The sequence below is a fragment of the Myxocyprinus asiaticus genome, chromosome 3, assembly GCF_019703515.2.
Source record: "Myxocyprinus asiaticus isolate MX2 ecotype Aquarium Trade chromosome 3, UBuf_Myxa_2, whole genome shotgun sequence".
NCBI lineage: Eukaryota > Metazoa > Chordata > Actinopteri > Cypriniformes > Catostomidae > Myxocyprinus > Myxocyprinus asiaticus.
In genome coordinates, this window is record NC_059346.1 from 58,340,314 (window position 1) to 58,356,561 (window position 16,248).

The 16,248-nt window shown below is 38.6% G+C and overlaps 1 protein-coding gene across 4 annotated transcripts in view; it reads left to right on the top strand.

The window, feature by feature from the left end:
* Positions 1–16,248, top strand: part of LOC127424014 (smoothelin-like) — a 111,979-nt gene that overhangs the window by 19,542 nt on the left and 76,189 nt on the right. For all 4 annotated transcript variants that reach the window (XM_051668797.1, XM_051668779.1, XM_051668788.1 and 1 more), the window contains exons 2-5: positions 2,789–2,946; positions 5,260–5,338; positions 12,842–12,920; positions 13,003–13,079. In XM_051668797.1, coding sequence (XP_051524757.1) covers positions 2,789–2,946; positions 5,260–5,338; positions 12,842–12,920; positions 13,003–13,079 — 393 coding nt within the window. The remainder of the gene's footprint in view (positions 1–2,788; positions 2,947–5,259; positions 5,339–12,841; positions 12,921–13,002; positions 13,080–16,248) is intronic.

Genomic DNA, 16,248 nt, shown 5'->3' on the forward strand with positions numbered 1-16,248 from the left:
ACCTTTTCATATGGATCTAACAGCTTTAGAGCTTCTGTCTCTCTGGCAGGGGACAGACTCTATGGAAGAGTACACAGTGATTTTCTGCACCTTGGCAAGCTGTGTTAATTGGAGAGACATTAAGCTGAAGGACATTTATAGATTTGGATTCAATGAGCTGCTTAAGTCTTGTCTTCCAGGAGGTATAAGTGAGCTCTCTTTGATGGACTATATAGACTATGCTTTGAAGCTCACATTTTCCTCCTGCGCAGTTGGATATGGCAGTACTCCCACTACATCTCCAGCTGCTTTGACCACTGCACACCCAGCGCTCTCATGCCAGAGACAGCACCCAACACTCTCTTGCCGGAGGCCGTTCCCCTGCCGCTGCCAGCGCACTCGGCCACGGAGGCCGTTCCCCAGCTGCTGCCAGCGCCCTCGGCCACAGAGGCCGTTCCCCCGTCGCAGGCAGCTTATCTTATTACTGCATTCTTAGGATGAATTGCTTCTATTGTACTGCTCATTTGTAAGTTGCTTTGGATAAAAGCACCTGCTAAATGAATAAAAGTAAATGTAAACAAACTTCAGTTTGCAAAATCACTATTTTTACATTTTATTTATATATATATATATATATATATATATATATATATATATATATATATATATATATATATATATATATACTACCTTTACAAACCCATACACATTTTAACATAATTTCCTTTGCACATTCCTGTATTACAACTATGCATACATATACAGTTTATCCTGAAATTATGGGTCTAGCTGCTGTACTTCTGCTTGTACTGGAAGCTTCCATACAGAGGCCAAGTTCATTGTGTGTGTGAGCCTATCTAGGCAATAACACTACAAAATCTGATCGTATCAGATGGTAATACTTTGGTACTTTTGATATACAACTACCATAATTATGTACCATTTTGTAATAACATGGTGCTTCAAAGAATACCATGGAACTAACATGGTACTTTAATATATGGATACCATATTCTTATACTGTTGTATTTAGATGGTGCTCTCAGGTAATGGCATGTATCCAAAAAACATGGTAATGCCATGGTACTTTTTTAATGTGTTTTCATGTAAGCTACTAAGTGTTTTGATACTTTTTTTGGTTGGAAAATGTCTTTACCTGCAGTAGTCATTCAAAAGCGGCACACATGTTGAACTTAACAAAGAGCTTTTACATCACCAGCAAAAGATAGGACACATTTGCAGGTTTGGTTTTTGTTGATTGTAGATGAATATCCATTGCAACCAGCATTAGTTTTGTTTTCGTGTTCTAAAGTGTTCTGTTAGTGTGTTGCAGAGTGAGAAACCTCTTCAAGTCATTCAATAGCGTGCGCATGACAATTCTGAGTTATTCAGATTAAATTGCAAACCAATTCAGACCGCTTTGCTAATACTTGTGACCAATTCATTTTAAAGAATCGACTCAAAAGTTTGATTCATTTGTGAATCAGACATCTTTAGTCCTGATTTAAAACTGCCGAGAGTAAACACCGAGTTCACAACATGATCTAGCGGTGTAGCTTTTGTCAACGTTTATGCTGTTACCTAATCATTAAAAATAGTTTCACTACTGAAAAGCCAATTCACTTAAAAACTAGCAAAGCTACCACCTCACTACTGAAAAATGTAGTTAAGCTAATAGCTTCGCTATTTGTAGAAAAGCTACTGCCCATAACTGATATTTAGTGTATTGTGATTCAAAACGTTGAAATATAGTGATCTTTTACTGGCTTGTTTCTTATTCATCTGTACTGGACATACACAACAGCTTCAGCCTTGTTGTAAGCAAAGATTGTGATGTGCTGTGTTTTTCGTGGGCTGGTTACATATCAGTGTTGTCAGTGAGATCATTGTTTGGTTCTTAGGTCGGTGGAAAAGTGTGCCGGTATTGAGACCAGTTCTCAGTTTCCCCTGTAATGATATAAGCAGCACGGTGGAAAAGGATGTGTGTGTGTGTTTGTGTGCGTGCGATTGTAAACTATTGCCGTTTTTTTTTTTTTTTTTTTTTTTTTTAAAGGGACGAGCTGTTCGACATGTCCTGCCCCCACTTCCTGTTTCAGTATGAAATATGCCAAAACACCTTATAGAACGGCTTATCAAAGCACTTCACTATGACTTTTTTTTATTTTTTATTTTTTTAAGTCTTTCTTACTTTGTGTTTAGCTTCCATATTATCAAGTTCTAAATATTAGCATTATAAAACTTCGGTCTGCATTCTTAGCATTGGCAATGGATGGTTTCCAGTTGATAACTCAATTTAAAGGGATAGTTCACCCAAAAAAGAAAATTCTCTCATCATTTACTCACCCTCATGCCATCCGAGATGTGTGTGACTTTCTTTCTTCTGCTGAACATAAATATTTACTCGTAACCTGAGCAGTCCATTCTCCTTATTTATGCCCATTGACCTGTAGCACTTTTGCTCTACAAAAACTGTGCTACTTAACACCTCAGATAGTATAGTGCATTAAGTGGAAGATTACATACATAGGAAGGTAAGGCAAAGAAAAAGATTAAATTGTTGCTGTTTATTGTCAAATTCAATTGATTTACTGTGTAGTTAAAGTGTTAGTTCACCCACACTAAACACACATTCCATACATTCATTTTGATAGATCTTCTGTAGTAAATAGGTCCCCTTACTGATCTGCTGTACAGATGACCTGCTTTTGCGTCTTCAGCTCTACATTCCAGATCTTGGCCTCATTTACTCCAAAGTAATCTTCTTACTCAAACCTCTTTTCTGATTGTGCTGTGTCCTGTGTTTCTGCAGCTGGATAAGACTATAGACATAGACGAGCGGCGGCTGATCCGGACAGCGATTCGAGACCTGCGCCGCTCCGAGATTGAAGAAATGGAGGCAGCACTGACCAGTAAACGCTTCAGACGTGCCCATCAGCACAAACATGATGATAAAGAAAACCAGTGCCGGTATGAAGAGTTAAACTCTGAGCTCCCAAAATGTGTCATACTTTACATACAGTAAATTTTACCAATGTATAAAAGAATTGTTTTTTCTTCTTCACAATTTTCATTGACTGAATTTTATAATTTCTTTTAAAACTCTGTTATTGTAGCTGTGGTATATAGCTGGATCAGCATTCTATTTGTAGATCGTAACACTGACCATGGAGGGGGTCAGTGTTACGAATTTGGATTATCGTCTCTATCGTGGTTACGCAAAATTGGCATCGCTCAAACATATCAAATGGCTAGACAGCCCGACATTCTAACCACCACTGACGAGGAAAACAGCTAAAGTAATGTGTCATGCACCAACAATTATGTTCATGAGGGTTTTTTACATTACACATCGTCACCCTTCATAAAATTCTGTTGAAATTCTGTTTGATATTAGGAAACAAACCAGCCATGTTTTCCTTCAGATACTCATATATTCTCTACAGAGATTACTTAAATCATTAAGAGCCTAATTCATTGTTTATTTTGTTTTTTTATAAGTATTATTTCCTTTGTTACATTGCTTTGAGAAGAAAGTTTATAATAATAATAGAAGAGGAAAGTTTATAATAATAATAATACTTGACAGACACTGTCAAAGTAAAAAACCAACAACTCAGTTTGGTTTTAAATCAACCTTACCGTAATGCTAAATTTCACATTATGCCATATTTCAGTCTGATGTTGTTGACAAGTTCTAAATAAAGAGAAAATAATATAAGAGCAAGTAGTTTTCATTAATAAAGTATTTAATTCAATGACTGGATTATTCAAAAATAGGCATTACAGTATGGTTATTTCATATATAAAATTTTTTGTGTTTTCTTTTTTTATTAACTATATTGTGATGTAAAATGGCAAGAAAAAGTATGTAAACCCTTTGGAATTACCTGAATTTATGTATAAATTTGTCTTAAAATCTGGGTTGATCTTCATCCAAGTTAAAATAATGAACAAACGCAGTCTATTTTAACTAATAACACACATTATTGTATTGTTCTAAATATTGAATACGTCATTCAAACATTCACAGTGTAGGTTGGGAAAAGTATGTGAATCCCTAAGATAATAATGTCAACAAAAGCTAATTAGAGTCAGGAGTTGGCAAACCTGGCATCCAATTAATGAAACAAGATACTGTATGACGTGTGAGTTAGAGCTACTTTGACTTACAAAAAGCACTCAAACATTTTGAGTTTGATATTCACAAGAAGCATCTGCTGACATGGACCATGCCTCGCCAAAAAACAAAATATCTCAGAAGACCTACGATCAAGAATTGTTGCTTTGTATAAAGCTGGAAAAGGTTACAAAGTTATCTCGAAGAGCTTAGATATTCATCTGTCCACAGTTAGACAAATTATCTATAAATGGAGACGATTTATTTCTGTGGCTACTCAGTGGCCTTCCAGCCAAGGGCACACAGCAGAATGTTCAATGAGGTAAAAAAGAGACCTAGAGTGACCGCTAAAGACTTAAATAAATTATGTGAACTGGTTAACATCTCTGTTTATGAGTCTATAGAAAACATTAAAGAGCATGGTGTCCATGGCAGGACACCACGAAGAAGCCACTGCTTTCCAACAAAAACATTACTGCGCACCTGAATTTTGCCAAAGAGCACCTTGACACTCCACAGCGCTACTGGGAAAATGTTTTGTGGACTGATGAAACTAATGTTGAGTTGTTTGGGAAGAACAACACCGCACCAACATGAAAACAACATCCCAACATTGAAGTACAGTGGAGGAAGTGTCATAATTCGGGGCTGCTTTGCTGCTTTGGGGCCTGGACCACTTTCCATCATTGAGGGAAAAATGAATTCCAAAGTTTATCAAGATATCCTACAGGATAATGTCAGGGTGGCTGTGCGTCAGCTGAAGCTCAGTAGAAGTTGGATGATGCAGCAGGACAATGACAAAGGTTGTTGCTGCCAAAGCAGGATTGACCAGTTATTAAATCCAAGGGTTCACTTTTTCCACAGCACTGTGAATGTCTGATGGTATGTGTTCAATAAAGACATGAACTATTATAATTGTTTGTTAGATTAAGCACATTGTGTCTGTCTATACTTGTGACTTTGATGATGATGAGATCACATTTTATGACCAATTAATGCAGAAAGCCAGCTAATTCCAAAGGGTTCACATACTTTTTCTTGCCACTGTATATTGTTGTAAAGATGTAAAATTACTCATATTATGATATAAGATTTTGGCCATATCACCCACCCCTAATGGCCATCAGGTGTAATGTGAACTTGTTGCTTGCTTGTGTTTGCAGTCCTGATGTGGCAGCTTCATTAGACATGCTATCGGGGAAGATTCAGGCCATTCGCGACATTGAAGAACTTACTGGACTGGTAAGGTCAAGCACAAAGAAACAATATGCAGGGTTGAATTCACTAAACAGTTGCACTGCTTTTGCATTATGTATTTTAGCACAAAACCCTGCATCTTATTCGCCGATACCAGCGGCATGCAGACGGTAAACAGAGTTTTGTTTAAACGAGACGTTTATGTACATTTTCTGTTGAACATGGAAGCAGCAAAGGCTTATTCACACCAAGCTCGAATTTTTGGTGCGAATATTCTGAATGAGCTGAACAATGGATTCCTATGCCGTTATTCACAAATACTTGCCTTTCGGCAATCCAAAGGTTTTTGTTTTAGAGACAACAGTCAGTGAGCAGTTTAAAAACATTTTTTTTATTTTTTTTATTTATTTATTTTTTTATTTGGACTGGCCAATGAGATATGAGCTTTTTGTCATGCTCTGCAGTTGCTGCTCCTGCACAGTCCAGCGCATTGGTGGTGCAAATCAATTGGCAAACACTAGGTTTTACACCCCTCCTGCCATTTTCCAATGGACTTTTTAAATAATAGGATCAAACAGGCAGATTCAATTCACATCATGCTTTATTGGTACAGTTGGTGTTTATTGGTGTACATTGCCAATGCATTATAAGACACTATAAATACAGATACTGTATAAATCAAATTTAATGCTCAAGTTTAAAATTTCAAAACTATTATTTTCTCTGGCTGCCACTCGGTCTCTATCGCACACACGTGGGGTCTCTCTCGTGCGGCTTCACTTTTGACACTAGTTCAGATGACCGTTTTTGGGTGATACGAAAAGATACGCAGGTTGTCCGTATCTCTCCCACACCTGGCTCACCACTTGCATGTGAAGTCTCCATTCTCTGTACAGAAGAAAATCCGCTCCCGTCTTTACGCATGGAACAGTTGTTGCAATGAATTGGCTTGCACTGCTCCGTACAGTCAGTTTCTGTGCTAGGATATGCAGTCGAGTCAAGCATGTACTTCCTGGAAATTTATATATGCCAATTTTAGTCACAGGAATAAGGTAGAAACATTAGTATAGCTTCAGGGAGTGGAGAAAAAAAAAAAAACAGGGACTGCAATAATTGTTAATTTTTTTTTTTTTTTTTTTACGTGTCAACTATTAATTGCATAAATTAATGTGTTAATTTGAGTTTTTTTGTAGGTCTAATTTATAGGTTTCTTAATTTACATTATTCCATGTGTATGTAAATAAATGTACCACTCTGTAGCAAAATATATGTGCATATATAAAGACAGAGTACATATATTTATGCAAGTGCGCTCTGTACTCATCTCACTCGTACAAAAACCACAGTTTCTATATTCCACAAAATGCATCAAAAACATGGCATGATCAGAATGCTAAACATTATCCCAAATTAGGTAAATAAATGCTTGAACAGCATTAAATATGTTAATCTCATGCTTTCACAGCTGAGTGCTAAAAAGGTCCTTGCAGTACTCCAGAATAAATGTTTGTAGAACAGCGCCGCCTACAGTGGGGTGTGAAATTGTTTTTCATTTTAATCTCGGAGTGAATAGAACTTTCGTCGGCAGTTCGTCTCACAAAATCGTCACAGATTTGGTGTAAATGGGTCTTAATTCATCAAATTTACATTTACGTTTATTCATTTGGCAGACGCTTTTATCCAAAGCGACTTACAAGAAAGGAAAACATAAGCGAATCATCTTAGGAGACAGTGGTATGAAAAGTGCTGTATTACAAAGTATCACTAGCATCATAATAGTATTCAAAACAGAATAAAATGCAACAGGATTTATTTATTTATGTATTTTTTTATTTTTTTTTAATGACTGGTTAAGTGCTCATGGAAAAGATGTGTTTTTAGTCATTTTTTGAAGACAGAGAGTAAGTCAGCTTCACGGATGGAGTTGGGAATGTCATTCCACCAATGTGGTACGATGAAGCTGAAAGTCCGGGAAAGCATTTTGGTGCCTCTTTTTGTTGGTACAATAAGGCGACGTTCCTTAGCTGACCGCAGGCTTCTAGTGGGTGCGTAGCTCTGCATAAATGATTTTAGGTATGCTGGAGCAGACCCAGTGATTGTTCTGTATGCCAGCATCAGAGCCTTGAATTTGATACGTGCATCAACCGATAGCCAGTGGAGAGAGAGAAGGAGTGGTGTATCATGTGCTCTCTTTGGTTCATTAAAGACCAGACGTGCTGCTGCATTCTGGATCATTTGGAGGGGTCTAGTTGCACATGCAGCGAGGCCTGCAATGAGAGCGTTACAGTAGTCCAGTCTAGTTATGACAAGTGACTGGACAAGCAGTTGTGTGGCATGTTCAGAGAGGAAGGGTCTTATCTTCCTGATATTGTAGAGTGTAAATCTACATGATCTTGTAGTCTTTGAGATGTGGTCTGTGAAATTTAGTCTGTTGTTGATGGTTACCCCTAGATTTCTGACCGATTTGGAAGGCATTACTGTAGTTGCACCCAGCTGCGCGGTGATGTTTTGTTCAACAGCAGGGTTGGCTGGAAAGACAAGGAGTTCAGTCTTGGCTGGGTTAAGTTGCAGGTGGTGCTCCTTTATCCAGGCCGAGATGTCCGCCAGGCAGGCAGAAATTTGAACAGTCACTGTGGTGTCGTTGGGCTGGAAAGACAAGTAGAGTTGCGTGTCATCAGCGTAGCAGTGGTAAAAGAAACCATGTGCCTGAATGATGGGTCCCAGTGATGTTGTGTATATAGAGAAGAGAAGTGGCCCAAGCACTGATCCCTGAGGTACCCCAGTAAGTAGCTGATGTGGCTTGGATACCTAACCTCTCCAGGCTACCTTGAAGGACCTACCTGAGAGATAGGAATTAAACCAGTCAAGCACAGTTCATGTGATGCCCAGCGAGGAGAGGGTAGAGAGTAAGATCTGATGGTTGACTGTGTCAAAGGCTGCAGAAAGGTCCAGCAGAATCAGGACTGATGATCTGGATTCAGCTTTCGCCCGTCTCAGCGACTCAGTGACAGACAGCAGGGCAGTCTTGGTGGAGTGTCCACTTTTAAAGCCTGACTGATTGTCATCCAGCAGCTTGTTCTGTGAGAGATAGGCAGAGATTTGATTGAAAACTGCCCTTTCAAGTGTTTTTGCCATGAATGGGATGAGAGAGACTGGTCTGTAGTGTTCTATTTGTGTGGGATTAAGTGCGGGTTTCTTCAGCAGCGGGGTTACTAGAGCCTGCTTAAATGTATTGGGAAAAGTGCCTGTAAGTAGAGATGTGTTAATTATTAATTATGTGTGTGAGTGCAGGTAGGATGGATGGAGAAATGGCCTGGAGAAGGTGAGAAGGAATCGGGTCAAGGGAGCAGGTAGTGGGGTGGTTGGAGGGGAGGAGTTCAGAGACCTCAGTGTCAGTCAGTGGAGATAACATAGAGACAGAAGAGTTGCATACAGGAGACAGGTGTTTGACAAGGTGTGGTGCTGAGAATGTATTGCTGATGGCTGTAACCTTATTAGTAAAAAATGTAGCGAAGACATCTGCTGTCAGTGATGTGTCAGGCGGTGGAGGGGGAGGGCAGAGAAGTGTGTTGAATGTTCTAAACAAGCTGCGAGTGTCTGTGGTGCTGTTGATCTTGTTCTGGTAATAGGAGGTTTTTGCAGATTTAAAGTTATCTGAAAAAGTTGCTAGCAGGGACTGATATTTACCTAGATCTGCTGGATCTTTAGATTTCCGCCATCTCCTCTCAGCTGCCCTGAGGTCAGTCCGATGTTCACGAAGGACTTCAGACAGCCAGGGGCTGGGTGGTGTAGCACGTGCTGGCCTAGAGGAGATAGGACAGATGTTGTCTAGACAGGTTGTTAAAGTAGAGCTTAGTGTGTCTGTGGCAGTGTTTACATTAAGCGTGGCAAATACATTTTGTTTAGGAAGAGATGTAGAGACAGCAGTGGAAAGGCGAGAGGGCGAGAAGGTGAGAGGGAACGGAGGTTACGGCGAAAGGAAACCAATGGTGGATGTTTACTCAAGGATGAGGTAATGGTCTGTTTTAATGTAGATGGGAGGGTCATGTTGAATTGAACAAAGTAGTGATCAGAGACATGTAAAGGAGTAACAAGAATATTTGAGTTGGTACAGTTACGTGTAAAAATGAGGTCCAGCTGGTTGCCCGATCTGTGAGTTGCTGTGGTGTATAGTTTTTCCAAGTCAAATGAGGCCAGGAGAGTATTCAATTCAGTGGCCTGGGGCTTGTCTTGGTGTATGTTGAAATCACCAAGAACCACAAGTGGCCTACCATCCTCCAGCAAGGAGGACAGCAGGACATCCAACTCCTCAAGAAAGTTTGTCAGCTGACCTGGAGGGCGATAGATGACAACAACATGTATTTTTGTGGGTTGCATTGTAGTAATAGCATGGAATTCAAAACTAGTATTGTTACATAGTGAAGAGTGTGTTGAAAAGGTCCAGTTGTTATGAATGAGCAAACCTGTTCCCCCGCCCCTACCGGTATGTCTAGGGGTGTGAGAGAAGGAGAAGTTGTTGGAGAGAGCAGCAGGTGTTGCTGTATCCTCTGGATGTATCCATGTTTCTGTCAGTGCCAGGATGCTGAGGGTGGACTGCGTGGCAAAGGCTGGAATGAAGTCAGCTTTGTTCACAGCTGACTGGCAGTTCCAGAGTCCCACTGAGAAAGAGAACGGAGCAGGTGCTGAAGTGCAGAGTGGCCGTAGGTTGTGTGGGTTGCGTTTGGTCTTGCATTGATATCGTGTAAACGGTCTGTAACAGATAACAGGGATGTGCTTGAAGGCATGTGTTATTCGTGAAGTAGACATGTTAGTGTATAGAAGGAAAATAATAAGAGATACAATAACAAGATACTTAAGTGCTATGTTGAGTGGCGCCTTGTCGGTGTCCTTGCTCGGTGGACTCGCACAGGTAGACTCGCTGGTCTTTACACGAGGAGGTCTTTACACGAGGGCTACCACTTCCGCTGCCGCTTCCGTGTCAGCATTCAAGTCAAATATACAGTGGTGTGAAAAAGTGTTTGCCCCCTTCCTGATTTCTTATTTTTTTGCATGTTTGTCACACTTAAATGTTTCAGATCATCAAACAAGTTTAAATATTAGTCAAAGATAACACAAGTAAACACAAAATGCAGTTTTTAAATGAAGGTTGTTATTATTAAGGGAAAACAAAATCCAAACCTACATGGCCCTGTGTGAAAAAGTGATTGCCCCCTAAACCTAATAACTGGTTGGGCCACCCTTAGCAGCAACAACTGCAATCAAGCGTTTGCGATAACTTGCAATGAGTCTTTTACAGCGCTGTGGAGGAATTTTGGCCCACTCATCTTTGCAGAATTGTTGTAATTCAGCCACATTGGAGGGTTTTCGAGCATGAACTGCCTTTTTAAGGTCATGCCACAGCATCTCAATAGGATTCAGGTCAGGACTTTGACTAGGCCACTCCAAAGTCTTCATTTTGTTTTTCTTCAGCCATTCAGAGGTGGACTTGCTGGTGTGTTTTGGATCATTGTCCTGCTGCAGAACCCAAGTTCGCTTCAGCTTGAGGTCACGAACAGATGGCCGGACATTCTCCTTCAGGATTTTTTGGTAGACAGCAGAATTCATGGTTCCATTTATCACAGCAAGTCTTCCAGGTCCTGAAGCAGCAAAACAGCCCCAGACCATCACACTACCACCACCATATTTTACTGTTGGTATGATGTTCTTTTTCTGAAATGCGGTGTTACTTTTACGCCAGATGTAATGGGACATACACCTTCCAAAAAGTTCAACTTTTGTCTCGTCAGTCCACAGAGTATTTTCCCAAAAGTCTTGGGGATCATCAAGATGTTTTCTGGCAAAAATGAGACCAGCCTTAATGTTCTTTTTGCTCAGCAGTGGTTTTCGTCTTGGAACTCTGCCATGCAGGCCATTTTTGCCCAGTCTCTTTCTTATGGTGGAGTCATGAACACTGACCTTAACTGAGGCAAGTGAGGCCTACAGTTCTTTGGATGTTGTTGTGGGGAATTTTGTGACCTCTTGGATGAGTCGTCGCTGTGCTCTTGGGGTAATTTTGGTCTATTGGCCACTCCTGGGAAGGTTCACCACTGTTCCATGTTTTTGCCATTTGTGGATAATGGCTCTCACTGTGGTTCTCTGGAGTCCCAAAGCTTTAGAAATGGCTTTATAACCTTTTCCAGACTGATAGATCTCAATTACTTTCTTTCTCATTTGTTCCTGAATTTCTTTGGATCTCGGCATGATGTCTAGCTTTTGAAGATCTTTTGGTCTACTTCTCTTTGTCAGGCAGGTCCTATTTAAGTGATTTCTTGATTGAGAACAGGTGTGGCAGAAATCAGGCCTGGGTGTGGCTAGAGAAATTGAACTCAGGTGTGATAAACCACAGTTAAGTTATGTTTTAACAGGTGGGGCAAACACTTTTTCACACAGGGCCATGTAGGTTTGGATTTTGTTTTCCCTTAATAATAACAACCTTCATTTAAAAACTGCATTTTGTGTTTACTTGTGTTATCTTTGACTAATATTTAAACTTATTTGATGATCTGAAACTTTTAAGTGTGACAAACATGCAAAAAAATAAGAAATCAGGAAGGGGGCAAACACTTTTTCACACCACTGTATACGCGATGATAATGAGCCGTTCAATGAAAAAGCTCTTCAACAAAGTAAAACAATGAAATAAACACACACGCAACTGCAGACTCCTGTAGATAGATTGCTTATCCTGGATGACTATTGATCCAACGGTTTAAATATCTTACCTGGCGCTGGACACACCTTAATGCTACTTAGCACAACAAAGCTAGTCACGTGGTCAACAGAAACTAAGGGTCGCGCGAGGTGACAAGTGCGACTTCCATGCACCGCAAATAAATTATGCTGCACTTTAGCAATAAATAATACCCTAAAACAAGTGAAGCACTGTTTATAAACACTAAAAACCATGATAGTTTTACACACACTGGACAATCAACACTAAATCTAGCAGTGAATAACCTGGGACAAGTCAAAACAATATAGCATACACACACACACCAACCTACGTATAAGCGACGCGAGTTCAAGACAGTAAACAAACAGCACAAGTCTAGCAATGAATACCATTCTTCAACAAAGTAAATCAATGAAATAAATTTCATTATGCATCATTAACAAATAATGATGTATAATGCAGATGAGCACCTTTCAGCATTTTAAAGAGGCGATTCAGGTGCCTGGACCATGGTGGACAATGGAAAATGGGAAACCTGTTTGAAAAGTCCATTTGGTGCCATAGAACTTACACCTCTAAACTGAGCTGAGAAAGTACTGTACTTTTATTGCTACCTGTTAGAAATTTATTCAAAACTCTTTCAAAATGCTTTTGTAGTGAGGAGTTTGAATTATTTTGAAGCTAGTGTTTAAGCTTTGAATTTTGTGGAAATCCACAAATATTTTATTTCTGTGGAATTCTGGGGGTGCAGATTCCATGTGGGCCTAAACATCAGTTACGTCAACCTAACTACTGTTTTTATGTCTTACCCTCTGTTTTTCTTACTTTCTTTCAAGTTACGAAGCACCAGTGAATATGAAGAAAGAAAACTGATTCGTGCAGCCATTCGCAGGCTGAGAGATGAGCAGATACGAGGTGAGATTCTATCTGAAGTGCTGGCAAAATATCTATATACGTGTGTGAGTGTGTGTTTACATTCCCCAGTTCTCATTCACAGGAGCTTTAGAGAAGGTTGAAAGCACTGGCCAGAGAACAGAGCCAAGACTAAATCACCACAGCAGCTTTGACCTGCAGGTAAGTAAATGTGGCATGGTGAATATCACTGTAAATCTCACGGATAAACTGGGATGAAGTTTATGGCTTAATGTGGAATGAGGAGTGATAAGACAGAAGATGCATAACTTATGATTTCTTTGGCCTTTTCAAAAATTGAGGGAGTCAGTGAGCATAAATGTTAATTTCAAGTTTTTATATTGTTTTTTATGTTATACCAAAAAGCTGAGCATAATTATGAAAGATTAGGGAAGCGCGATAATATTAGATCGTGCAGTTTTGGTTGGTGGTCTGACAGTTGTGCTAACCTTATTGGCGTTTCATACTGAAGCTCAAATTAAGAAGCTGAGACCAATTCACTTTTAGTAGAAGTTCAGTTAATTCAAAACATTTGCTTTCTTTGCGACCGTTTAAGGCTAAATGCTACTTGGATAAATAGTAGAGGTCGACCGATTGTGGGTTTTGCCGATACTGATAACTAAAATAGGAAAACTGGCCAATAGCCGATTAATCGGCCGATAGTTTTTAAAATGTATAATATGAATGAAAACTTTCACCTCAATGTAAAATTTTGCTGAACTTTAGTAAGTATCACTTTCAATGGCAATACTTTATACATTTCTCTCACACTGGTAACTTCACAGCCTTTGCCATCTGAAATTAATTTAAATATTAAATATTAAAGGTCAAATGTGTTTGTTGTTCAGAAGTAACATAAAACACTGCCTTACAAAGCCAAATAGCGACTGTATGCTTCATCACTACTGACAATATTTATTATTTTATTTATTTGTCATATTAAATATATGAATGATGTACAAAAAAGGTAGAGGGAAAAAGGGATAGAAATAAAATCAACTCAAGTCCTGTCTTTTTAAAGGTAAATTTAGAATGGCATTGTATATATTATATGTGCCCTCACATTAATATCAAATTTATATTTTGACGTATATGTTTTACCATGCTCTTACGTTTAATTTTTGTAATTTTTTATTTTATTTTATTTTTTTTACATTACAACTTCATAAAATTAGGAGGCTTGGACAGAAGTTAATTTTGTCACAACGGAGAAAAATTTGGGAAACTTTATAGTCAAAAAACTATAAAACTGTAAAACTGTTACTGTGCGCGTCTCATTCACGCAACATAATTTGCTAGCGCTTTGTCTTCTATATATACACTGGCGGCTAAAAGTTTGGAATAATGTACAGGTTTTGCTGTTTCGGAAGGAAATTGGTACTTTAATTCACCAAAGTGGCATTCAGTTGATCACAAAGTATAGTCCGGACATTAAAACAGGACCATCACTATTAGAAAAAAGTCATTTTTTATCAAACCTAGACAGGTCACATTTCCTGCAGCCATCACTCCAACACCTTATGCTTGAGTAATCATGCTAAATTGCTAATTTGGTACTAGATAATCACTTGCCATTATATCAAACACTGCTGAAAGCTATTTGGTTCGTTAAATGAAGCTTAACATTGTCTTTGTGTTTGTTTTTGAGTTGTCACAGTATGCAATAGCCTGGCATGTCTTAAGGTCAATATTAGGTCAAAAATGGCAAAAAAGAAACAGTTTGCTTTAGAAACTCGTCAGTCAATCATTGTTTTGAGGAATGAGGGCTATGCAATGCTTGAAATTGCCAAAAAACTGAAGATTTCATACAAAGGTGTACACTATATTCTTCAAAGACAAAGGACAACTGGCTCTAACAAGGACAGAAAGAGATGTGGAAGGCCAGATGTACAACTAAACAAGAGGGTAAGTACATCAGTGTCTCTAGTTTGAGAAATAGACGTCTCACATGTCCTCAGCTGACAACTTCATTGAATTCTACCCGCTCAACACCAGTTTCATGTACAACAGTAAAGAGAATATTCAGGGGTGCAGGCCTTATGGGAAGAATTGCAATGAAAAAGACACTTTTGAAACAGAAAAACAAAAAGAAAAGGTTAGAGTGGGCAAAGAAACACAGACATTGGACAACAGATAATTGGAAAAGAGTGTTATGGATCTTAGCCCCATTGTGCTTTTGTGGGATCAGCTAGACTATAAGGTGCGTGAGAAGTGCCCGACAAGACAGCCACATTTTTCACTTTATTAATGTCCTGACTATACATTGTGATCAGTTGAATGACACTTTGGTGAATAAAAGTACCAATTTCTTTCCATAAGAGCAAAATCTGTACATTATTCCAAACTTTTGGCCGCCAGTGTGTGTGTATATATAGATATATAGATAGATAGATAAAAACATAATTGACAACTTTAAAACAAGTATATTAAATTTGCTTTTATGAAAGTATTTAATGAAATTTTAAAATGTAAATTTGCTAGTTCTCTTCATTGCTGGTCTCATAGAACTAATTTACTATACCTACATTTTTGCAAAGTCATTTTTACATGTCTTGTTGTACGTATCATGGCAGTTTACTGGTGAAATGAACACTAGATTAAAGTAAAATGGCAGATTATCAGTTCATAAACATACTATTCACCCTCTTCCTCACCTAATTCTATTTTATGACATCTAAACACTTACTAAAGCGCATGAATTGTTAGTTCATGCATTTTAATATTTGCATGACACAACCAGCTACATTATAAGCTTGTGTGTGTAATCAAATTGTGCAGTAGCTCAGCTGAAAGAGCCTTGCATTTATGATGTTTAAGACCCGGGGTACGAGTCTTAAAGAGCATGCGAGTCGACACGTGAGCCGAAAGTCATAGAAACACTTTGCTTTTATGACACTATCTGCTAAGTTTAGGTTCATGGTTTAGGTTAGGGAGGTTGGTTTTGTTGATTTTAAAAATTTAACTTGCTTTTAGCACCTCATTTCAACTCAAAACCGCCACAGTAAGTGTAATGAACCACATAATATCTTTATGCAAATATGTCGTCACAGTCATGTAATTTTCATGAGATTAGCCTGGACTAAACAGGCTGCACTATAGAGGCCCATAGCACGAAACACTGGTGTAATTAATTTATTATATTTTATTATAATAAATTATATAAAGTTGTGCTCAAAAGTTTGCATACCCTGGCAGAAATTGTGAAATTTTGGCATTGATTTTTAAAATATGACTGATATTGAAAAAAAACTGTCTTTTATTTAAGAATAGTGATCATATGAAGCCATTTATTATCACAAAGTTTTTTGGCTCCTTTTTAAATCATAATGAT